The sequence below is a fragment of the Osmerus mordax genome, chromosome 8 (assembly GCF_038355195.1).
Source record: "Osmerus mordax isolate fOsmMor3 chromosome 8, fOsmMor3.pri, whole genome shotgun sequence".
Lineage (NCBI taxonomy): Eukaryota > Metazoa > Chordata > Actinopteri > Osmeriformes > Osmeridae > Osmerus > Osmerus mordax.
The window spans coordinates 8,328,281-8,353,893 of NC_090057.1; the positions used below are offsets into that span (position 1 = coordinate 8,328,281).

The 25,613-nt window shown below is 48.2% G+C and overlaps 3 protein-coding genes across 3 annotated transcripts; all 3 read left to right on the plus strand.

Moving 5' to 3' along the window:
• The first annotated feature begins 322 nt into the window (after positions 1–322).
• Positions 323–3,594, plus strand: hey2 (hes-related family bHLH transcription factor with YRPW motif 2). Its single transcript, XM_067241931.1, has 5 exons — positions 323–493; positions 822–900; positions 1,183–1,266; positions 1,415–1,496; positions 1,913–3,594. The coding sequence occupies exons 1-5, from the start codon at positions 411–413 to the stop codon at positions 2,599–2,601; spliced, it is 1,017 nt and encodes a 338-aa protein (XP_067098032.1). The 5' UTR covers positions 323–410; the 3' UTR covers positions 2,602–3,594.
• A 1,601-nt stretch (positions 3,595–5,195) lies between these two features.
• pex7 (peroxisomal biogenesis factor 7) lies at positions 5,196–17,619 on the plus strand. The gene is made up of 10 exons (XM_067242299.1): positions 5,196–5,565; positions 5,680–5,737; positions 5,993–6,143; positions 6,239–6,316; positions 6,450–6,558; positions 10,957–11,063; positions 11,220–11,333; positions 12,530–12,585; positions 14,262–14,361; positions 16,538–17,619. Exons 1-10 carry the CDS (start codon positions 5,460–5,462, stop codon positions 16,619–16,621), a joined length of 963 nt encoding a protein of 320 aa, XP_067098400.1. The 5' UTR covers positions 5,196–5,459; the 3' UTR covers positions 16,622–17,619.
• Positions 17,620–17,714: 95 nt separating this feature from the next.
• Positions 17,715–20,927, plus strand: slc35d3 (solute carrier family 35 member D3). The gene is made up of 2 exons (XM_067242300.1): positions 17,715–18,919; positions 19,268–20,927. Exons 1-2 carry the CDS (start codon positions 18,484–18,486, stop codon positions 20,125–20,127), a joined length of 1,296 nt encoding a protein of 431 aa, XP_067098401.1. The 5' UTR covers positions 17,715–18,483; the 3' UTR covers positions 20,128–20,927.
• The last annotated feature ends 4,686 nt before the right edge of the window (positions 20,928–25,613 follow it).

A 25,613-nucleotide genomic window follows, 5' to 3' on the forward strand; every position in this document is an offset into this window, starting at 1 on the left:
CCCGATGTTAAATCCCGAGTCTTATTCTAAACGGTCATTCAGACCAGAGGCTGTACGTCCGTGCCGTGTTATTGTGTCATGGCTCGCGCTCCGTGTAAACAGTTTCTCACGCTCCTTGCAGCCGGCGGCTGTTTCTATGCAGTTCTAAAACTGGGAGACAGATGAATATCTAGGGAGCACACGGACCTGCGCCGTGGCGACAGCACCCTCTCCTCTAAACCTCGCCGCTCTCGCATTTTTTTTCCTGTTGTGGGTGTTCCCGGGACGTGGGCGGGTGCGCTGCTCAGAGTGTGTGATCGAGGCTCCGCCGGTCCGTGGGAACACTGTAGAGAGGGGAGGGCACGGTCACCCCACCAGTCGAGTCTACCTGAACGCACGCACAGCTCCGGAGAGGACACCGCGTGTTCACCATGAAGAGGCCCAGTGAGGATACCACGTCCGACAGTGACATGGATGAAACCATCGATGTCGGCAGTGAGAATAACTACTCGGGGTGAGAAGAGAGAGACAGGAAAGTTACATAGGCCGATGTAAAATAAAGAGGCTTCTAACTATAGGTTTCAAAAATATTGATGACTGGATGTAGGCTACACGGTATCAACTAGAGGATGTTCAGATATGATAAAGTGGCAGAATAATGATCAAATGGAACTCTAGCAGTTGTTCAATGTGTAAAAGTTGTATTAGAGTTCTAAAAAGTTCTAACGTTCACCTTTTCTTTTAACATAGTCTATTTATAAATTCGCCTATTGGTAAAAGAGCCCCAGAGTCAGGGATGATAAGTGACCAGACCTGGTCCTAATGATCTTCTCCTCCCGCAGGCGCAGTAATGGCTCGTTCATCAGGTGCGGGTCTCCAACCACCACGTCCCAAGTAATGGCCAGGAAAAAAAGAAGAGGGGTAGGGTCTTTTTAACGTAAAATGATTTATGTTTGCGTTATTATACTAACAAAAAAGCTTTATTATGAAAAAAAATAGCCTATCATGAAAGTTTTGGTTATAGACTATAGCCTACTAATAGTTTACAAATTAGGCGTTATTATTATAATTATTTGAATAATCAGCCTACTTCATATTTTCTCATTTTTGGTAGGCCTAGCAGCAGTCGTTTTTATTTGTATTTTGTTCTTGTTACTTTTATTAATATTGACAAGTAGCCTATTCTTCTACATGCATTCCAAGATTATCGAAAAGAGGCGGAGAGATCGAATAAACAACAGTTTAACAGAATTACGGCGACTGGTTCCAACTGCGTTCGAAAAACAGGTGTGTTGGAATATGTGACCTACTAAGGACTTGTCGTGTTGATCAGATTCCTACAGAGATTCTTGTCACATATAGGATGGGTTTCATAACGGACACTAGACAGTAGGCCTACTGAGAAATGTTTAACTAAACCCGTGTGTTGTTAAAGGGTTCAGCCAAGCTCGAGAAGGCGGAAATACTACAGATGACGGTGGACCACCTGAAGATGCTGCAGGCCACTGGCGGGAAAGGTAAGGGACCTGATGAGTTAACGGCAGTATTTGAGGTGAAACTTGGGGGAGGGGGCAGTTCTCTTTGACGGGATTAAAAGGAGGGGAAATCAAAGATAATGTCGGGATTGAGCTCGTGGGAACGCGCTGGCAGGACAAAAGGGGCACTTGACCCTGGAATTGTGTTTGCTTTCATTAACCCGCGGGAGGGGCAGGGCTGAGTGCTCACAGGCAGTCCTGCTGGGGGCTTGTTTGGGGTTTCAGCAGAGTGTAAAAACGGCAACTCAAGGGAGACAGAACAAACATACAAACATCCAGCAGCTAGTGTGGCCCAAGAGACTGGGGGCCCACAGATGGAGGGGGGGTCAGGAGAGGCCCAGGGCTTTTTAAAGCCTGTCACTCCATATGTTCTATTCCCTGTGATTGTGTGTGTCTAGGCTACTTCGACGCCCACTCCCTGGCTATGGATTTCCTGAGTATTGGGTTCCGAGAGTGTGTGACGGAGGTGGCACGCTACCTGAGCTCCGTGGAGGGTTTGGAAGGCAGCGACCCGCTGCGACTGCGCCTGGTCTCACACCTCTCCTCCTGCGCCTCCCAGAGAGAGGCGTCTGCAGCAATGAGCTCCTCCCTGTCTCACCACCCCCCCCACGCCCTCCACCCACACTGGGCTGCAGCCTTCCCTCCCCTCACCGGGGCTTTCCTCCAGGCTGCCCTGCCCTCCACAGACAGCAACACTGCCCCTTCCAGGCTGCCAGAGGGACCGCACCATCGCAGCTCCTCGTCCTCCTCCTCTGCCCTTCTCACTGCCACTTTCTCCTCCCTAACAGACTCCTCCCTCAGAGCGCCCTCTACTGGTAGTGTGGCTCCCTGCGGGCCGGCCCTCTCCACTTCCCTTCTCTCCCTGTCTGCCACAGTCCAAGCTGCTGCTGCTGCAGCCCAGACATTCCCCTTGTCCTTCCCAGGGGGCTTCCCCATCTTCCATCCCAGCATCAGTGCCTCATCCCTGGCCATGGTGGCCGCCAGCCCCCCCCCTTCCTCCAGCTCCCCTAGCACCTCCACCTCCCAGGGGAGCAGCTCAAGCAGGAAGCCCTACAGACCTTGGGGCACAGAGGTGGGGGCCTTCTGACTGGGCTGAGTCACACACCTGGCTGGGACCTTCAGAGCCTCTTACTGGTCTAACAAAGGACCAGCCTCTAGCTTCTGATTGGTATAACAAGAACCTTTGGAGCTTCTGATTGGTGCAGCGACCTAAAAGACTGCTGGTGTAGATACGGTCTAAGGATAAAATAGTTTGATCTGATCTAAAGGAGAGCCTGGTGGACTGGTCGGGAGGAACAGATGGAGAGACTTTGGGGGAGAAACTGAGAGACTGATGGAGAGACTGTAGACTGTGGGAGAGACTGAGAGAGAGACTGAAGGAGAAACTGGTGGAGAGACTTGAGGAGAGACTCTGGGACGTTGGAGCTCCCACTCTCTCCACTCTCAGCATCTGACCAGCCCTGCTACAGTATCTTAATGACCGGCTGGCTGTGAGCGTAACAGTAGGTCTCTCTTCTCAGAGACTCCACACCAGGTCTCTCTCACCACTCTGAGATTCATAATCCAATTTGATCTTTATTGAGGCACTGAATAACACAGATAGTTTTTTTGAGTTTGTTTTGTTTGTCTTTAAACCATGTTAACCTGCACACAGCTGACTTACTAATAATTGATCATCAATCAATCAGCCGATCAAACGTTCTAAGGAAGGTCCAGATATATTTTACTGATAATCAAGCATTCAACGTGTTTTTCTAATCCACAAACTACTAACTTGCGTTTGTAAATATGTTTCTGAAGGTGCACCTCACCCTACAGACTGAAACACCCCGTGTTTTGAGAGCTACAGTCCATGTTACTGGTGTGGCTTTTATTTTGTTCAGAGATGTAACTATTTTCTATGCAAAAAACCCAAACTGCTACACAGATGTCACTGATTAAAACTGTTTTTGAATATCTGTCCCATACAGAATGTATTCTCTTTCTCTTTCTCTGTCTGACCACAATGGGCCCACTGTGTGCCAATGCTAAGATGTTTTATTAAAAAGGACTGCCTTTTTCACAGGGCAGAAATGGAAAACCACAAAGTAGGCTAAATGTTCAATCTGTTCTCATGGAGAGAAATAGACCTCTCTACTCTGATGTATTGTTCATAAGATGTATAAAAGAAATATAGCCTACCCACATTGTAATTATAATTGCACAATTCCTCATCAATCTGTCACACACAAATGTTTACCAAAACAACATCCCTTCAATTTCACTATACACACAAATGTTAACGAAAACAAAATCCCTTCAATTTCACTATCACCTTGAAATGGAGAAAAACATGTTTTGTAAAAGTTTTATTTTCAGATGGTGGCGCCAAGACGTTTAAGAAGACTGGCATTCCATGGTGGTGGCACGTCAATCTTTACACAGTGACTCTGTAAGGAGTCTGTTCACATTTGTTTCCGTTGTTCTTTCCCTTTTCGAAATAATCGTTTCAACACCATTGTCATCAGTATGAACGCCCCTGACTAACTGCTGTTTTGAACAGCATATAAAAGCAAAACAACCCGGTCACACCTCCTCAGGACGGGGCTCTTTACGCGGCTAATCCGTGTCTTTTATCCCAGGTCTGGTAGAGAGATTTACATCGGTAAATCACTGTCAAAGCATTAAATTCTTAAGAGAAGAAAGTATCAGAATTTCCAAGTGAATGGGGATTAGGACAAACAGCGACTGCTGGCTCGGCGACAAGCATGGGAACGGCCACCGACCATAAATCCAGGAGTTATCTGCTCCTACCGAGGCCCGTTCTCACGCCACACCAGCCGCTTTGAAGTGACCGTCATAAATCTGGCGCGCGCATGACCTGCAGAACCATCATTAGGGCCCAACTGTCAGGCGGCGGGAGGCTCCACGGGCTAATGGCTAAATTCGTTTATTTGCACCTTGAAGGATGAATTATGAAATATACGGATAGGAATTTGATGTTTTCAATTCAACATGCCATCATGGCAATGCCATTACCTAGGCTACTTTATTAAAAACAGCCAGAACAGTTTTATTACGCTCTGTCGAATTTGTGTAAATATCAGAACAACTTTCATTCGCTTTGAATGCTTCTAGACTAGGCCTACTAGGCCTAGGCTACTCTAAAACAATAGCCACAATTATTGAAGGATCTATGAACCAATACATTTTAATTGTAAGGGGTTTTGCTACAGATTTGACAGTAGGCTATGTCCAATGATATATAGTCATTGAACATAGCGTACTGTTTTATAATAGGAGGGCTGGAGGGATCGATCCCTCCAGCCCTCCTATTACAAAACAAAACGATATAATTGCATGAATAGAAATTTAACTTTTAAACAAATAAAAGACATAAACATCGGTCGGCTGCCGAAATAGGCACCTGTAGCTTAGGCCTACATCTGATCTTAAAATAATTTGATATTGTTTCACAGTAAAGTGCAAAAACACGAGTGGTTGTTTCTTCCACCAAAGCTAATAGACTTTCCGAACCCTGCATCAAAGTCGCAGTCGCATTTAGAACCTTGAGCACCCGCGTTTTAGAGGAATTAGCGCCACCTGGTGTTTGAAGTTAGCATGGCTGCTGTAGTTCAGTTGATGCTCGTCGCATAGCAGTGACGATCGGGTGACCTGTCAGACAACCAAAACACGGAAGTGTGTGGAAACTGGCAGACAAAAAACTGTTGACTATGTCGAAAAACTTAGTAGCCTATTAGCATTTTACACACTGCATACCCTCTCCTCCATTTCAGACTATTATATTGGGATGGGCGTAGTTATTGGCTTTAGAAAGCTGCAACTTTCACCCGGAAAACTGTTAGTCGAGCCTCGAGGAGACGTACCGCTATTCAAAATTGATCTACTGGTAAAGTTCTGTGTGACAGTGTACTCCCAGCTGTCTAGCACAGGGGTGAGAAGAATATGAAAACGTTCCGTTACCCTGCCCGACATGGTTACGCAGTGGAGATCTCACCGTTCCTGCCCACACGCTTGGCCTGTGCAACGTCCCAGCACTACGGAATAGCAGGTGGCTAACGTATCTTCGAGCTTAGTTGGGGGCGTTGTGATACGACCCATGGTGACCCAACATAGATGAGAGTGTAGTCCTACTCATGTAGTGTGCGTGTGTGTGTTTATGCAGGTGGGGGGACACTGCTGGTGCTGGAGCAGTCGGACACAGCCATCGGTCTGGTCAGAAGGTAATGAACTGTTATTGATCTGTTATTGCTCCAACTACATCAGCTCAGACCAGTAGTGTACCATTAGACCAAGACGACCTCCTTGTTACATAACCCAGACTTCAGACAGAGCTTGGTTTACCACTGGAAGAGAAGCAGGGAAGAACAGGGAGCGGTGGAATGAAGGATGCCAGGCACAGCAGGAGTTAACAAGCCCTTCTCACTCTCAAAACCCTCTTTGTCTTTTTGTATCTCTCTGTCCCCCTTCTCCCCAAGTTTGGAGTGGACGGACGGTCTGTTTGACGTGTCGTGGAGTGAGAGAAACGAACATGTTCTGGTGACCGGGGGAGGAGATGGCTCCCTGCAGCTATGGGACTTAGGCAATCAAGCTGGACTTCTGCAGGTTCTGAAGGAACACACTCAAGAGGTACCACACAGATGCAGGCAGGCAGGCAGCCAAGCACACACGCCACCAAGCCCACCCTAACTTTCTCTAACATGTTTTAACCTGTGTTCCCCTAGGTGTATTCTGTCGACTGGAGCCAGACCCGAGATGAGAACTTGGTTGTTTCTGGGTCCTGGGACCGCACTGCTAAGGTGGTGAGTAAAATAATGGTCTGTCTGTCTCTCTTTCTGTCTGTATGTCTCTATTTCTGTCTGTATGCCTGTCTGTGTGTCACTCTCTGTCTGCCTGCTTGTGTCTGTCCTTCTAATCTGTATTCTTTTCTGACAGTGGGACCCAAGCCGTAGCCAATCCCTGTGTACTTTCCAGGGTCACGAGGGGGTCATCTACAGCACCATCTGGTCCCCCCACATCCCAGCATGCTTTGCTTCAGCCTCAGGTGAGCTTGTATCGGGGACCCTGATGTACCTCCCTCCGCCACATGGTGGCATTGCAGCCTCTGCAGCCCCCCTCTGCCGGAGCAGGAGGCTTGTCTAATCAGACCAACTAGCTGCCAACCTGCCTCTTTGTTTAGCTGCTGCTTAAGCAGGTTAGTGTGTGGAATCTCTCTGCTGCCTCTGTGTCTGAAAGAATACGTGGGGGCAGGAGGAGAGGCGGAGGGGAGACGTAGGAGGAGGAGAGGTTAAGCAATTCACCTCTTTTATCAGACTTCCTGATCGCACAGGAAGTCTGTTTGATGAGTTTATAGATCAGTATGATTAGTTTAGCCTGAGTGGACAATCAACATAGAAGTTGGTGCAGGTGAGTATCTCTCTCTCTCACACACACACACACACACACACACTCTCAAACTGATACACTCCATCTTAACAGGTGGTCATTAAGCAGAGCAGGTCCATTATCCCCGGCAGTAGAGATCCTATCAGTCTGTCCTGCTCCACACTGTGCCTGCAGCCTGCAGCCCTCTGACACAGTTCACCCTTCCTCGCTCCAAACCCAGTACCTGCACCAGTAACATTAATATCCCTAGACCTAGTACCAGCCCCAGCCTGAACCATAGTACCACAGAATATCACTATTATCTTACAAAACTCTACTGGAACATAATGATAAGTCATGGGACCAGAGTGCGCTGTCTCACGCACACACACACACCCACACACACACACACAGCATATGATCACACCTCCATGCTGCTGAACCTGGTGCTAACAGCCAGGGGGGATGCTGCTGATGTCATGATACCACAGAATTATACACTCATATACACACACACACACAGATGGACACACACTCACAAGCAAATGGCCCCATCGTGTCTGCTTCTGTACGCTGGGAGTGGTGGTGTAGGAGGGGTCAGGAATGACCTGTATCTCAACTGTGGTCTGAAACTTCAGCCGAGGGATGAGCAGGGAGGGACGATGCACATGGACGATGCAAGAGCAGCTGTGTTGAAACAGAAGAGCAGCTTGAGCAGGGACAGCAGCAGACCCTCAGGGAGTACGCCTGCTGCCCTCTGCTTAGCAGGGACAGCAGCAGACCCTCAGGGAGTACGCCTGCTGCCCTCTGCTTAGCAGGGACAGCAGCAGACCCTCAGGGAGTACGCCTGCTGCCCTCTGCTTAGCAGGGACAGCAGCAGATCCTCAGGGAGTACGCCTGCTGCCCTCTGCTTAGCAGGGACAGCAGCAGACCCTCAGGGAGTACGCCTGCTGCCCTCTGCTTAGCAGGGACAGCAGCAGACCCTCAGGGAGTACGCCTGCTGCCCTCTGCTTAGCAGGGACAGCAGCAGACCCTCAGGGAGTACGCCTGCTGCCCTCTGCTTAGCAGGGACAGCAGCAGACCCTCAGGGAGTACGCCTGCTGCCCTCTGCTTAGCAGGGACAGCAGCAGACCCTCAGGGAGTACGCCTGCTGCCCTCTGCTTAGCAGGGACAGCAGCAGACCCTCAGGGAGTACGCCTGCTGCCCTTTGCTTAGCAGTGGATGCTGTCAGAGACCTGCTAGAGTATTAAGTCAGATTGTACTCTAGAAGGGTTATGTATGTATGTGTGTGTGTCATGGGCAGGCCCAAACGTAATACGTGGGCGCAAAATTCAGACGAAAACCCGCAGATTTTCAAATAGAACGTATTGGTCTGAGGCAAAATGTAAATAAACTTCTCAACTCATATTACTTCTCTATTATTAAACTGTTAGCCAAAAATGCAAAGAATTGAAAAAGAAACATTTATCGATCAAAATTACAGCAAGAGACAGGGCCAGGGAGGAGACAGGCGATCTTTATGAGGATGGATCCAAAAAAAACATCAAAGTGTCAACGTTCAATCGACCATATTCGGCGTCAAACTGTTGTGGAACATCTTCGGTCGCTCCGACATAAGAACAGGAAGGCTAGCGGAGTTCCTCAGATTTCCTGAGATTTTCAGTCTGAATAACCGCAGAAAATGTGGCCTGGTCATAGGTGCAGCTTGGGCCTGAAGGCTAGTCGGATGGTGAGTGTTGGAATGTTGAAATGTTGCTTTCTGGAAGTGGCATGGATCTTCAGGATGAGGAGTGTCTTTGAAGAACTGACAGATAGGGTGTGTGTGTGTGTGTGTGTGTGTGGGTGGGTGTGGGTGGGTGGGTGGGAGAGGTTGGATCTGTGAGGAGGGGTGTTGTTCAGTTCATGATTAAACCTTCTTATCGGGGTCTCCCACAACCTCACCCATCGCCTCTACTCCCATACCCATTTCACCCTCACCCTTTCTCAAAGATGAGTACCAGAGACAACCCCCACCCCCTCACAAGGATTGTGTGTGTGTGTGTGTGAGAATATCTTCGTCTTAGATCCAACCAATTAACCATATCACGGGCGCCTATGGCAGCTAAACCAATCAGGGCTCTGCTCCGCCCCAGCATCTAGGTCACACTCTCAGTATTGGCACATACACACACACACAACACAACACACACATACAGTACACACAACACACAGGCAAAGACTCACAATTTCTCTGTACAAACTTTAGAGCAGTTTCATCCCTCCCTCCTCTTCCCCAGACCCCACCCTCTCTCCACCCTCCCTCCTCTTCCTCCACCCTCCATCATCATATGCCTCGACCTACTCCTCCCCTATCCTGCTCCCCCCGTCCTCCTCATGGTAATTTTCTTTCATAATTGCCAGAGGGTTTTCTCCTCAGCCTGAGTCCATTCTGAAGCATAATGGGATTAGAACTCTGTCGAGGGAAAGAGAGATGAAGGATGGAGAGATGGAAGGAAGGAAAGAGGGATGGAGAAATGGATGGATGGAGGGATAAAGGGTTGAGGGAAGGAGGGATGAATGATGTGGAGATGGAGAAATGGAAGGATGAAGAAATGAATGGATGGAAGGAGGGATGAATGACGTGGAGACGAAGGGGGTGACGGATGGATGGACGGAAGGATGGATGGATGGAGAAATGGACAGAAGGAGGGATGAAGGATGGAGAGAGTGATGAAAGGAGGGTTAAACTATCTGGAGTTGTAGGGATGAAGATTGGAGATATGAAAGGAGAGATAAAGGAAGGAGGCACAGAGGATTGGAGTCCAGGCGGAAACTATCCTGGTTATGATAACGGGGAAAAAAAAGATTGCTCAACTAAAACTCCATCACAGCAGTTAGTCAGAAACACAGGCCCTCTCTCACCCCTTCCTGACAGATTTACATGCATCCTTCATATCTGCCTGAGGAGGTTCCACCCTTCATCTCCACTATATGGAACATGATGTACATGAGTAGGTTTCACACTCCCATATACACTTGGCTGCTTGGAAAAATACTGCTTTATGCTTACACACACACTGTCCTTAGTACGGTGGTTTTAACTTGGCAGAGAGAGAAAGTGTGTGTGTGTGTTACGCTGATGTTGCAGGTTTCCATTGACATGTGTAATAGACCCTGAACGTTGGCTGAGGTGACTCTCCACTGCAGAGGAAAGGGAACAGTTACAACACACACACACACGAATACCCACTCACACACACACACAAAAAAGGATTTGGAGGGATACCATGCAGTTGGAGAAGAGAGAGAGAGAGAAGGATGGAAGAGAGTAAGATGGAGAAGGAGAGAGCGTGATAGAGAGCGGAGGGGAGGAGGAGGAGAGAGGGGGGGTATCCTATAGCAAACCTGGGGTAGCTCTGGCTGACGTGGTGGGATTGTCGCAGTCACATGGCTGGCCTTCTCTGTTCCGAGAGCCCACTCCCTCTCTCTCCCCCCTTTCTCTCTCCCTCTTTTCCCCGTCTCCCCCCCTCTCCTTCTCACACACGCATTCACATGCATACACACATACTGTGCCCTCTTCCAGTCTCTGCTGTTCCAGGAATACACCCACACGTATGCTTCCCCTCTCCTTTCAAACACACACACACAATACTGAGGAGGAGGAAGAGGTTAAGTGGCCCCTGAAATGAGCGTCATGCTCCAGGGCTCCTGTGTTAGATGGAGCCAGACAGCATTGAGGTGGATACACACACACGCGTACACACACCCACACACATGTACACACACGTGTACACACACACACACACACACACACAGGCAGTTGGAGAGCATGGAGAGGTCTGTCCGAGCGAGGAGCTGTGATGTGTGACTAGGACACTGCAGGAGTTCAAACCCAGCCCCAGGCCTGCTCCTCTCTCTGCTCCTCTCATTGCTCCTCTCTCCATGTCTCCTGTTCTCTCTCCATGTCTCTCCTCCACCTCTCCTGATCCTCTCTCAATCTCTGGTTCGGGATCTCCAGAGCTGTCTATGAGGGAATGGGGAGACAAGCACAGGAAGTAGGCCCTGTGCCATCCCTGTCACCCTGTGACCATGTCTGCAGGTGACGGCACCCTGAGGGTTTGGGACGTGAAATCCGGCGCATGCCGATTGGCCATATCTGCCCACAATGCTGAGATCCTGAGCTGTGATTGGTGCAAATATGACCAGGTACCACCCCTATGCTGTCCCTGTGTCCTACAGATTAAATATATAAGTTCCTTGAGTCTTGGGTGTGTTACTGTGAATGTGTGTGTTAACCCTGTGTGCGTGTGTGGATCTGTGTGTGTTTGTGTGTATATATATATGTGTGTGTGTCTGTTCCAGAATGTGCTGGTGACCGGAGCGGTGGACTGTTCTCTGTGTGTGTGGGACCTTCGGAACGTTAGGAAGCCCCTGTCTCAGCTTCTGGGACACTCCTACGCTGTACGCAGAGTCAAGGTACACACACACACACATGCACTGATACTCTCAGTTTGTGAGCTTTGAGAATCTGTTGGAGACGAGGCAGGAAACAGCCCAGTCTGCAGTGCACACACACACAGGAGCTCTCACTGATAGCCAGGGCTAACTGGGTATCTGCACTTGACATGATCAAAGAGCAGAGCTAAATGGAGTTAACAAGTCAGACATCTGTGGTCTGGCTCTACTCACAAGCGATGTGGGTGGGTGGGTGGGTGTGTGTGGGTGTCTGTCTGTGTGTGTTTGGTGACAGCTATAGATTTTCTCTCACAGATGTGTTTAATGGAGTTTGAGGGAACGCCGGCCAGCCGTGCGCTCGGCTAAACTGGCCCCAATTACTCAGATTAAACAGAACTGACTTCATTCCACACAGACATACACCGCACTGCACAATGGGTGTCTGGTGTCACATGATACTGGATGAACTCCCGAAAAACACACAAATCCCCAAAACACACACAGCAAGGAGCAACGGCCAGTGTGCTGACCTCTCTCTCAGGCCGTGGCAGCTGATCCCAGAGCAGCGTTTCAGCAGGCAGCACTAATCGATCCAGCAGGGCTTTCAGACACCTCATTCTGAACTTGTCACTATCTGGACAAACCTGCCAACCGGTATGGATTTACCAAGCTGAAAGAGGGAATGAGAGGAGGAGGGTGAGATAGTAGGAGAGTAGGGAGACAAAAAGAGAGATTAAAACAGACTGTTATAAAGAAGGGAAAAAGATGGGGAGATCCATTGGAGGAAGAAAGAGGGAGAAAGAAGAAGATAATGAGAAAGGATGAGAAAGAAGGAGGGAGATAACGAAAGAGAGAGGAGCTATTAGCAGTTCTTGGCAGAGGCTGACTGGTTAATGCAGAGTGAGATGAGAGCAGAGATGAGACAGCGTTTTATTAAGCCAAATCAAAGGCCCCACAGGTCCAACAGATTACGTTTATTAGCTGGTGTCCCCTGATCCTCGTATCTCTCTCTGTCTCCGCTGTCTCCTGTGCCCGCTGTTCTGTTCATGGGGAATACTTCTAGGCATGGTAATAACCCAGCCCTGCTCTCCACTCAGCTGAACTGCATCAGGTGTTCTGAACAGCAGCAGAACAAGCAGATATCATCCACTCACAGTGAAATCACAGTGTGTGCTCTCTCTCCCCTATGTCCCTAAACTCTCTCTCTCTCTCTCCAGTTTTCACCGTACAGTCAGACAAAGCTGGCCTCCTGTTCCTATGACTTCACTGTCAGGTGAGCCTAACAGCTGTGGAACCATGGTGATGATGATATGTAGCATCCTGCAGGCTGTGACTGGTGTGGGTGTAGGCGTGCTGAGGGGGGAGGGGCTTCAGCAGCAGGCACAGCCAGGCAGCAGGGGCTCCAACACGGAGATGTTCCGACGATAGGGAACCCGGGAGACGGCTTGGAGCTCCAGGGTCATAAAGCCTGTAATTTAAGGCTAGATTGCATCCGCTTTATGAGTGTGTTCATCTGTGATATAGACATTAACTTTCCATGGAGATCATCATCTGGGTTCCAGAATAATATTAAAGGCAGATGGAGGGAGGGAGTTTGGAATTAAGGAGGGAGGAAGAATAGAGGGAGAGAGGGTGGGTGGTTGAGTGGGTGGGTGGGTGGGAGAGAGAGAGAGAGAGAGGGATAGAGCGACAGGGGGAAGGTGGGAGAGAGGCTGGACGTGTGTAGCTGTTGAGTTCTGGCTCAGTGCCATGTTATGTTTTATTGATCTGAGTCGTGAGTGGCTGAGTTACTCCAAGCAGATTACTGTGCTGTATTTCATTAGAGCTGCCTCTCTTCCACTCTCTCTCTCTCTCTCTCTCTCTCTCTCTCTCTCTCTCTCACACACACACACACATACACACACACATGCATACCGTGCACAAAGACAAAACCCACCTACTTGCGTGAAAAAAGTGGTCACCTGTGTAAATCTCAGTTATTCTACAGAAGCACAGACGAGGTTGCATCTGATCACAGCATGTTTGTCTCCATCCCTCCAGTCCCCTTTCCCTTTGTCTACTGGTCAGATTTATGTGTGCGTTTATGTGTGTGTTTATGTGTGTGTGCATACATCCTTTTTGTTTCATTCCTCTGTAAGTCATCCTTGGTTGTGAAAAGGTGGTACATCAATTTTTTGAGTTTTATTATTATTATTAAAAACCAATCGAGATAAACCATGCTTGTGGGGTTTACTAGGGATTAAAATGATGTGGACCAACTGGTACAGTGTTAACTACTGTAGTCCTACTGCAGTTCTAAAGGCTAGCTCTATTTTAGTACTGATGCTGCTCTGCAGTTGCAGTGTTCTTCATCAGCACAGTTGAAATCCCCACTCACACAGATTCAAGTGCAGTTGTGAGCGAGCAGCATTGTCTAATGGTGCTGGAGTCTGGGGACTATTTAAGGAGGAGTGATGTCATTCCATTTGCAGAGTGGGTGAATGAGTGTAGTGGTGAAATGACTTCTGTGGTGTTAGGCAGGGTTAGACTGGGCTGGGGTGGGTTTAACCAGGCTGGGGTGGTTGGACCGGGCTAGATAGGGTTAGACTAGGATTGTCTAGGCTAGGCTCTGTTAGACTCTGTTAGTCAAGGTTAGGTTGTTATAGGCAGAATTTGACTGGGCTAGACAAGGCTAGGAGGGGATGGGGGGGGCAGAGAGCTGTGTCAGGACTTTGGCCCCCATTCGGCTGTCACTCGAGTTGAGAAACGACAACGTTCAATTAGCTTGATTGTCTTGACCTGGACTTCAGTCTCTCTCTCTTTCTCTCTCTTTCTCTATTCACTCTCTGCTCTACCATACCAGAGTATAGGCTGCTATGTTCAAACCCAGTGTCTCTGATAAGGCTGTGTCAGAGTTTATGTTGTTAAGAGCTCTGTCTGATTGGCCAGCATTGGTGCATGTGTTGCCAGGTTATGGGACCACTCCAGACCTAACCCCCTTCTGGAGACCCTGGAGCATCACTCAGAATTTGTCTGTGGGCTGGACTTCAACTTGCACATCCCCGACCAGGTAACACACACATATAGTATATACTCACACACACACACACTCCTCTGTGCAGTCCATGACCATCCATCACTGTGTGCCTGCAGTCCTGTTACCTGGACAGGAACTCCTCAGAGAGGATGGAGCTGGAGGACTGGGGGGGGGGGGGGGGGACAGGTGTGTGTGGGAGAGAGAGCGAGAGAGCGAGCAAGAAGAACAAGTGTGTGTTTGCACTTGCGTGTGTGTTTAGCAGGAATTGGATATGTCACTCTGGCTTTCCCCTCCGGACAGACACACGTGCATGTACACACGGTCCCATTCATGAGGGTATTATCTGTGGTTGGGGTTAATCTGTGGTAGTGATGCATGTTTACACATGGCCTGTCCAGTTCATGAGGGCTCAGCCTGATTGGTTTGAATCTGGTCTGTTGTGTGTGTGGTCATATCCAGGATGACGTGGCAGTATCACTCACTCTAATTGGCAGCTTTTAATTTCCTGGTCAAAGCTTGTCACACAGTGTTCACATACGTTGGACTTCTGTCTCACTGCTTTAACACTCATACACAGGAACCATACTCTCTCTCTCCCACACACACACACAAACACACACACACATAGAACCATAGGCTCGCTCTCTCACACACTTTCTCTCACGCTCTTTCTCTCATTCACTGTCTCTCACTCTCTGTCACACACACACACACAGTGTTCCCTGGAGAGTACATAGCACTGACACAGCCACTCAGCATGATGGAAGAACAACACGGGCAAGGAGCTGTCAATCACACACACACACACACACACCTTTAAGCACCCTAGACTGGCTAATTGCTGTCTATAACTAGCTACCAGTGTGCTAGTCATCTACCCCTCATCACTATATGGTGACTGAGTTAGGGGTAGTAACTGTGTACACCATGTCTGCTCTACTCTTCTATTCTCTGCTCTACTCTTGTGTGTACTCTTCTTTGCTCTGCTATATTCTGCTCTTCTCAGCTCTGCTCTTCTATTCTTTCCTCTGCTCTGCTCTGGCCTCCTGCTCCTGCTCCAGCCCCATACTCCTGTCTTCCCCCCCTCCCATCTCCTCCCCTCCCCCTCTCTCTATACCTGATGGATCACCTGTCCAGGTAGTGCAGTGGTCTGAGCAGCTGACCCCCCTCACACACACACACGCATACTCCACATCCCCCTCTCAGCAGGAAGCCTCGTCGCTCGTCTTAAAGACACCCCCCCCCCCCCCTCCCTTAAGCAGTCCTGTAATTACAACCTGTCTGCCTGTGTGGCTGCCTGGCAGTAGGTCATCCATCACCTGGGTAGGGTGACAGCTGGACTAGGTGGTACCTACCATGGAGTAGGGAGGGGAGGGGCCATTAGTGTCTAGATGGTACCTCCCCTCCTCTCTTCCTCCTCTCCTCTCCTCACTCTGCTGCAGTGTTGCCCTGTGTTTCCTCTCTATGTTTGCATTAAAGTAATTAATGGAGGGTATTTCTTCCCTCAATGGATGAGTCATTGGCTAGCTACTTGGCAACCGCGTCAGTCTTCACTCTGGTATAATGAACTCACGCACACACACACACACATATACACACTCTCTCACACAGACATACACACAGAAGTTTGGAGAGGAGGAGAGGTTAATATTGGGTTAAACTAAAAGGAACATTTGACTGTTACACAAACAGCTTTTGTCTGTGAGTGTGTGTGCGTGTGTGTGTTCTAGAGCGGTAGATGAAAGCGTGTGGCCAGAGTCAGTCCGTGATCTTGGTTAGAAAGCTTTAGGTGATCACACAACCCCCTTGTGTTCTCAAGTATCTCCAGTATAGTCTGCCTAGAAATGCCCATTTCCACTGTCTTTGAAGGTGCTTCAAAAGCAGGATTAAATTGCAGGGGTATTGTTTGTTTTAACTAGCAGACTGTACCATGTTGAACACAATAAGAACAAAACTTTGATGAATCCTAATTCAACTTCTATGGCAACTGTTATTGCATCCCTTAAAGGGCTACTTAAGAAAGGGAAGGCTTGTGTGTGTGTGTGTTTACATGTGAGTTCAAGTCTGTTTTTGTGTATTCTGAGTGTCAGCGAGCAGGCGTGTGCGGGTGTGTATCTGTGTGTGGAAACCCTTTTGGAACCTGAGAGAACGTGAGGGAGTGTGTGTGATGGCGCGTGTGTGGGGTAACTGAAATGTGGTGTGTTCTCAGGTGGTGGACTGTTCCTGGGATGAGACTGTGAAGGTCTACACCCCCCCCTGTCTGGCCATGCCCCCTCCCCCCAGCGCTCCGTAGAGGTCACCTGATCACAGGGCTGGGCCCGGGACTGTTGGCACGGCGATGAAGCTCCATCACCGCAGTGACTGCAATAGTGGTGTTTGCCAGAACTTGACAATGGTTGTCATGGCAAAGCTATTAGAAGATTGCTGGGGTATCCCCCCAGCCCCCACACACACTCTCTCTCTCTCTCTCTCTCTCTCTCTCTCTCTCTCTCTCTCTCACACACACACACACTTATACCTCCTGTTGTAGAGGGAGCAATATTGATGATGATGAGGGGGATTCCTCCCCACTTGCCTTACTGACAGAAGCTGTGTATGTGTGTGTCCATGCCTGTGTGTGCATGCATTTCTGTGTGTGTGTGCGTGCACGTGTGTGAGTGTTCTGTGTCTTTTTCTGAGTGCAGTATTATGTACTTGTGTTCTGTATGTAAATGTCTTGTCTGGTGATTGGATAAAGGTTCTGTCCTCCTAGAGGCCTTAGCCAATCACGGGTCTTCCTCCGCTTTAACGCGGGTGACTTAGTTTTGCAAGCACAAGCCTGCTCCCTGTCCTGAACCTAACGAACCGTCCTCAGGGGACTACTTTTTCTCCGTTAATATTCGTAACATAACGGCTTTTCTATCCGCCTCCCCGTGCAGCCCCGCTCTCCTTCCATCTCTTTGAAGGTTTTATTTGAGGCAGAGTGGCAGGAGATGACAGGGCCTGAAAATGGCCACAATTTACTGTGACTTAGGCTGGAATGACTCATCAGTAATTAACTAGTGTGTTTGGAGAGAATGGATTTGCTGTCTTCCTTTGTACTCAGTCAGAAAAGTGGATTAATTTAATTCATATTAGACCGGGTTGTTATTGTTTTAATAGTGTTCTGTTTTGAGCTCTTAAGCGCAAACAGAAACTGAGCTAAATAAACTGGATTTGTACACTGTAACAGGGTTTTGTATAATTGATAAATAAGAGTTGATTTGTATGATATCACGAGAGCATGCCTCTGTTTATGTTAATTAAACATTGTGAACATCATTCCATGCCTATTGTGTGGATAGTATCATCCAAATGACAGTTTTAATTGTGTGTTTAGGAAGGATTAATCACAGACAGACACGCGCGGGGTTTGAGATAACGATGCTGCATGCACTCAAAGCCGCTTTCTGTTGAATAATAAAGAGAACAAACGACTCCGTTTGTCCAGTCGGCAGTCTGCGGTTCGGCACGGGGCGAGAACACAGCGGTGTAATTTATGACGATTTCATGCGCCTGTCGAGCTTTCCAATTGGTCCGGGGGGAAACGGGACCGCAATATGTAAATACAACAGGGAAAGTCCGTCCCGGTGAGTGGGTTTGTTCCTCTCCTCGGGCCCGTCTCGAAGTCAAAAGCTTACGGCTGTGCGGCACCAGTGTCAGACTGCACTCAGCAAGTTCAGCGCCAAAGTGTTGCGCCTTACCCCCTTCATGCTCTAGGAAGCGCTGGTTTAGGACTGTACAGTGTACTGTAACTGTATTGTACCGGGCTGTTCTCCATATATGCTCTGCATGTCGAGCTGACCACAGCATGCGGCCAAACTAAAAAAGCTGAAATCCCCTGAATTGAGCGCTGAAGAGGTCAGCTAATTCAAACGGAACGCGTCAGCATATCCAACCCCAAAAAAATCTGCTCACCCTATTGGAATCCACCTCTGATTTCTTCTACGGACGGGGTCTTGGAAGCCAATTGATTTGTGCTTGACGTTAATAACTTGGACATTTACAGCCGCGCGCTCCAGTAGTACAGTCTGCGTGGACCAGTCTGTTGCACGGGGCTTGGGGGCGCACATTCACTCGTTATATTTGTATACTCTTGTGTTGTTCGCGCGTAACGGGAGATTTCAGAGTTCAACCATGGAACTTTGTAAAGGTCGTCTGCTAGGCATCTCAGTCGCAGTGGCGCACGGATTTTTCTCGGGATCTTTGAACATTTTGTTAAAATTTCTTATCACTACTTATCACTTCAACTACCTCACTCTCATCCAGTTCCTGACCAGCTCGACTGCGGCGCTGACTCTGGAGATCCTGCGGAGGCTGGGGAAAGTGGACATCCCCCCCTTCAGTCTGCAGCTGGCCAAGGTGTTCGGGGGGGTTTGCATTCTGTCCACCCTGCAGTCCACCTTGACTCTCTGGTCTCTCAAAGGACTCAGCCTGCCTATGTACGTGGTGTTTAAACGGTGCCTACCTCTCGTTACGCTCGGAATAGGAGTCTGCATCTTGAAAAACGGTATCCCGTCCGTGGGAGTTATCACGGCAGTGGTTATCACGACCGGTGGAGCTGCTCTAGCCGGTAAGACCGATCAGTCTTTTTGTAATTAAAGTATGCACTCTGAAACGAATGAATTATATCCGAAAAATGGACCCGCATATTGATTTTACGCACATGATTTGCAGTGATTACAATTGAATCAAAAGTATTGCCTTGCAAGCGCTTCTGAGAATGTATTGGTATATACGTTTCTGTAGTTTTAGATTCAGTATTTTCTTCAGGATAAGTTCTGTAATTTTACTGCCATTGGGTGGGGATGTGTGTGAAGTTTAACACTGTGTCAAGCGCTTCCCCCCCTCTCTCTCTCCCTCTCTCTCTCTCTATTTCTATCTCTCTTTTTCTCTCTCTCTCCCTCCCGTCCCTCTCCAGGTGCTGGTGACCTGACCGGCGATCCGTTCGGCTACGTGACGGGGGTGCTGGCGGTCATCATCCACGCCTCCTACCTGGTCCTGATCCAGAAGACCAGCGGTGACAGCGACTACGGCCCGCTCACCGCCCAGTACGCTATCGCCATCATGGCGGCCCCGGTGCTCCTGGTGTGCTCGCTGGTCAGCATGGATGCCATCCACATGTGGAGCTATGCCGGCTGGAACAACCCCTACATCACAGGCATCTTTGTGTTCTGCGTCTTCATCGGCTGTGCCATGAACTTCACCACGCTCCACTGCACCTACATCAACTCGGCCGTGACCACCAGCTTCGTGGGCGTGGTGAAGAGCATCGCCACCATCACGGTGGGCATGGTGGCGTTCACAGACGTGGAGCCCACGCGGCTGTTTGTGGCCGGCGTGGTGGTCAACACAGTGGGCTCCATCATCTACTGCGTGGTCAAGTACTATGAGACCCAGAGGAAGAGCCTGTACCAGGACCTGGAGGGGGCGGAGCAGGAGGACAGGCCTGCCGGACAGCCCTACACAGAGAAGCCCCCCAGGGGTGGAGACGAGGGGGGGCTGGGGAACGGGGAGCTGGTGGCTCCCCCTGCGGTGGCAGCAGACGCCCCTCAGCAGTACGTCATGACGGATGCAGAGCTGCTGGAGATGCAGAGAGAGGCCTTCCACTGTGAGAACCAGCCCCTGGACTCTGGGGCGGCCCGGGTGGGCCTGGGGGGCCTGGCAGGGCCAGGACAGGCTGTCAGTGATAGTTACGCTGGGGTCTGGAGGTCCGTCCGGAACCTGCAGTTTATGAAGAAAGACACTCTGATAGATAACATGGAGGTGCAGAGTCCCTGATGATGGGCATCTTCTCTCTTGCTCTCGCTTTCTTTCCCTCTCACCCCCCCCGTCTCTTTCCTCACTCTTTCCCTCTCCCTTTCTCCCTCTGTTGTAATTCCTCTCGCCATTTCCTCTCTTCCTTCCCTCCTTCTCTTTCTGTATTTCCCTCTCTTTCTTTCTCTCTCTCTTCTACAGACGGAGGGTGCATGTAGTGTCTGTCCGTTTGTCCGTCTGCCTGTAGGGCTGCAACAGAGATGGAAGGTTCTAGATCAGTGTGTTTTTGTTGTGGTGTTTATTGGTCCTTCTGTAAGACAAGCTCTTCAGGAAACAAAGTATTTTTAAGAAGATTACCTGTTTATATGAACTGGAGGAAATATACTGACTATTTATACAAAACATTTAGAGAGATGTTTAAATGTTTTATATTGATTCAGTCATATTAATAAAATGTGTGTTTGTGGTTGATCCATAAAGGCAAACATTTATGGTACATCCCAACAACCACTGACACCACACACACACACACACACACATACAAACATCACCACACACCACATGCGAACACACATCCCATACATACACACCACAAAAGGTCACACAAATGACTCCAGCTGAATTGAATGGCTTGTTCTGTGCAACAGTGGGTTGATGGGATGAATAATTATTTTTTATGATTAATTCAATTTGCACGTATTGTAACACCTGTCCAGAGTTTGTGCAGTCCAAAACATTGTGATATTTGAGAGTGGAGCAACAGCAAGGTCCAGTTGCATGTTCAATGCAAAGTATCATTTAAAAAAAAAACATTTTTATGAAAACCTGTGTTTCAGACCTCTTTATTTCATCTCTTCCAGGGTAATAGCCTTCTCCATTGAAGAATCTCTTTGAATTACAAATAGACTGGGTTCAGTAAACCTCAAAACAATACAGACCTAACAAAATGCTGCAGGCGAGATATGAGGTAATTGTGTTTGTGTTAGAGATCATTGCTTGTAGACTTCATCTATCCACAGATGTCAGCAGGAGATTGGAACCCTGGGAGGACGAGCTGTTGCTCTGGAGGCCCTCAGCAGCTCTCTCTGGGGTCACTGTACTGTGAAGACCACAGCTATCAGAGGGAGGGAGCAACTGTTGTAGCATATCTCGGTGTGTGTGTGTGTGTGTGGTGGGGGAGGTTAAAACTGAAATGATACCTTACACAGTACCTTCTAGTAATGTGTGTGTGTGTGTGTAGGGGGGGATAATGAAAAGAAGAAATGTTTATTAGTCAGACAGTTGACTCCCTCCCATGCAGGGAGTGGTGACTCTGTAAAACACACTCTGGAGAGTGTCCATTGAAGACATTCTTTCTCTGCTTTGTCCCATCCTGCTGACCTTCCTCTACAGCCAGGAGCAGTGGTCAGCCAAATCAACGTCTATCGGGGGCCAAGTCTAAGTGCTCACCCCATGTCTTGGCCATGGACACAGGCAGGAGAGTAATCTGTTCTGCATGTTTTAATATCAGGATACTTTTGCGCAGCAAACCCATGTGAGTACAGGGAGAACATGTAAACTCCAAACAGGGAGGCACAGAAGATAGCCCACCTGAGCAGCGAACAGTGCCCTGTGTGGGATTTGAACCCAAGACCTCTTGCTGTGAGGTGGCAATGCAAGGCACTAGAGGAGACAGAGACCAGGAGGAAGCAGAGATGGAGTGGAGGGTGAGAGAGGTAGAAGGAGAGATGCAGAGAGGGAGAGAAGAAGGGAGAGCGCTGGTAATCGTCTGGCTCCAGCCAATATGTCCCGTCAGCACTTTCCTGCAGAAGATTCCATCCCAGAATGCATTCGAAATACTTAGGTGGGACCGAGTGTGCTCAGATAGCCAGCAACTTAGCTGAGATAAGACCTCTCATCCTGGGGAGGACAAACCAATCAAGACATATGAAAACTGCTGGAGACAGGAAAGCAGGAAGAGCGGTAAAGAGAGAGAGAGATGGGCGAGGGGGTGGAGTGCTATTTCGATTTGACTACCTCCCTACCCCCCAAACCTTATTAACATGATACTTCCCTCTAACCCTACTTTTGTATACTATCTCCCTCTAACCTACATTAGCACACTGGACTACCTCCCATTAACCCTACCAATACAGTGTGACTGCCCATCCCTCACTCAGGATTTCTAACATTATGGTGTTAGAAGATTGTAAAGCCTTGAAGAGGTCTGTCCATAAGCCACTGATCAGTTAACAACAATTAAAGATAATGATTACTTTATTATTTCTATACTGTTTGAAATGTTCTGCAATATTAAGCTCATGAGCACATAACCCTGGGTTATGTCCAGGAGAGAAATATGTCTATTTATTAATTAGGTTTCTTGTATCATTGATAAACTGTCATTATACTGTTTTATTATGCCTGCATAGCCATAAAGTTAGGTCTTTGTAAGGTGTGACTATGAAAGGCCTGTGTCGCTGATGTAAGTCAGAGGTCACAATAATGCCAAAGTGTAGAATGCAATGCAACTTTGAATGAGGAAAATAGAAGGAGCGACAAGGCCATTTCTAGGAGCCCTATCTAAAGACCTAAACAAAAGCTATCTGGCATACAGTGTCCTTTTTCAGTACCGGCAAAGGCAATGTTAATCATATTGTATTCTCCCATATTGTGATACTATTTAACTCCCTTTATTTCCTGTATTCATTGTCCAGACTTCTGTGATACTCAACTTGAGTGTAACAGACACCTGCACCTTACATTTGTGTAATAAATACATTGATTTGTCTTGAACTCATCTTAACTATTCCTTTCATTGACTTGGCACTTTCAGAGCAATTGGGTATTATCTAATACATCTTCAGCCTACACAGGTACAAGCGTGATGTCATGTGGGCAACCACCTTTATTAGGAGCCCAAAACTAATTTCCTCTTATTGGCTTCCTTTGTGGCTGTTATTCATTCAACAACAAAGGCTGAACGCATCGTGTGAGCGGCCCGCCTGTCACCTCACTTCTGATTAAACATGAATGCTCCTGTGTTTACACAGCACAGCAGGTCTCCGCAGCGCCACACTCATGATGTAATATCACACACACAACCCCACACAGCCTGCACAAATACACACACATTAAGATGACACACGTACAGAAGGAAATACACACACACACACACTAGCACATACAGTTCCTGGGATTGGAGCCTGTACACTTTAGATTTACACATCACTGGGAGGGGTGGCTTAGGGGAGAGGGGGGTCCATGTGGTTCTTCTGAGGAGTGTGACAACTGGATGATCCTGATTACTGGGCTCTAAGTGGCCCCACCAGGCCGTCTATCATAACTGCTGTTGGGGGTGTTGGACTTCCTGTTGGGGATATGATCACTATGATCACTCAGCCTCTGTAGAAGATCCCTGTGTACTCAGTACCCCTGGGGGGGGAGGGATGTGTACATATGTCTGTGTGTGTGTGTGTGTGTGTGTGTGTGTGTGTGTGTGTGTGTGTGTGTGTGTGTGTGTGTGTGTGTGCGTGTATGTCTATAGGAATTGACAGAGGCTGTTACAGTAGTATGTCCCCTTCCACCGCCCCACCTCCACCTCCACACACACACACACACACAAACACGTGACTACAGTCCATGCCCAGTTTTATATCTTCACTCAAATAAAACAGTAATACACTCATTTAGAAAGATAACACAGACTTACACAAACGCTCACACACTCATTCACACAAACGCACAAACACACTCTTTCTCACCTCTTTTGAAATTAAATAAGTAATCTGACTTAATACAGTATGAGTAAGCTCCTTCATCTTCCTCTGAGGAGTGTGTGTGTGTGTGTGTATGTGCATGTGTGTGTGTGCACATGTGTGTGTGTGTGTGATGTCTTTACTTTGATGGTATGTTGGTGCGGGTGGGCTGATTTAAAGCGGAGCCTACAGTTTTGAATGACTGAGTCTCTGTGTAATTCTCCATATCCTCGTCTTCCAGGCTCACTGCATTGAAATGCATAGCTGAGCTTAATCAGCATCACAGCAACCAGCAAGATTCTCCTCCTCTGTCAGGATGAATGCAGAACAGAGCAGCAGACAGATGTTGAGTTTGGACAGAAAGACTGCAGATAAGCTGCCTTCCCTGCTATCACATCTCAACAGAAATGACACTTGTTTGAGCATGAAATCGTCCCTCAGCAACTAAAGTCCGTATCTGCTCTCCCACAGCCTGGTCAGAGAGAGAGGAGCGGAGAGGAGGTGGCTAAGGGATGCGGCTACAGCGCTCTCTAGTGGTTAAATAAGTGTATAGTGTTTCATATAGTGTATGATAGACATTTACATTTATTCTAAATGTATGGATGGGTGGATGTATATGTGTGTGTCTCACCAGAGTGTGGGGTATATGTGTGTGTCTCACCAGAGTGTGAGGTATATGTGTGTGTCTCACCAGTGTGAGGTATATGTGTGTGTCTCACCAGAGTGTGAGGTATATGTGTGTGTCTCACCAGTGTGAGGTATATGTGTGTGTCTCACCAGTGTGAGGTATATGTGTGTGTCTCACCAGAGTGTGAGGTATATGTGTGTGTCTCACCAGTGTGAGGTATATGTGTGTGTCTCACCAGAGTGTGAGGTATATGTGTGTGTCTCACCAGTGTGAGGTATATGTGTGTGTCTCACCTCCTCTCCTCTATTGTCCTACCTAATTTATCCCTCATTCTAAACAGCTTTTTCTGTATTGTGTGACATCATATCCTTTGACCTCAGGTTGGGAACATGTTCAGAATGGTTCTGGGAACTGCAGAGGTACAATAGAATAGAGGAAATACCTGAGAGATTCACACATCAGAGAATAGACAGACAATGTGACAATTTCCTAACCTGGAGCTCTCGATAAAGTTCATAGCTTCCTTGTTTAAACGCTTATAAAACACACTTGTGTACACACACATACTCGCAACCATGCATATAGCATATATTATTCTTTAAACCAGTTTTATTGTTTATGATTTTCATCTGGTATCTGGTGCCAGCTCATCTCCTCAGAGCTGTGCTTTCACCACAGCACTCCCATGGCCCCTGTTGACCACAGCATGAAAGTGAGAAGTATTATAGCACACATATTCATTCATGCTGAATGTGAGTCTCTGTAGGACAAGAGACACACTCTTTTTTATCTGAAGTGGTGTGTGGAGATGCTCTGGTCTGTAGAGGTGCTTTGGTCTGTACAGGTGCTCTGATCTGTACAGGTGCTCTGGTCTGTAGAGGTGCTCTGGTCTGTACAGGTGCTCTGGTCTGTAGAGGTGCTCTGGTTTATTTCATACCCGTCACACCACCCCTTCTCCCACATTCCTATTTTATAAAGGGAAGGGGTGATTGCCTCATTAAAAGCTGAACATATTGGACTGTATCCACCTCGCAGCCAACCACACCACACACTCATTTCAGAGATGCTCTCCTGCTCCTCCTCAAAACCACACTTGAACACAACCTGCTGTTGGAGCAGATCAAGTTTCAGCTGGTTCCCATAAA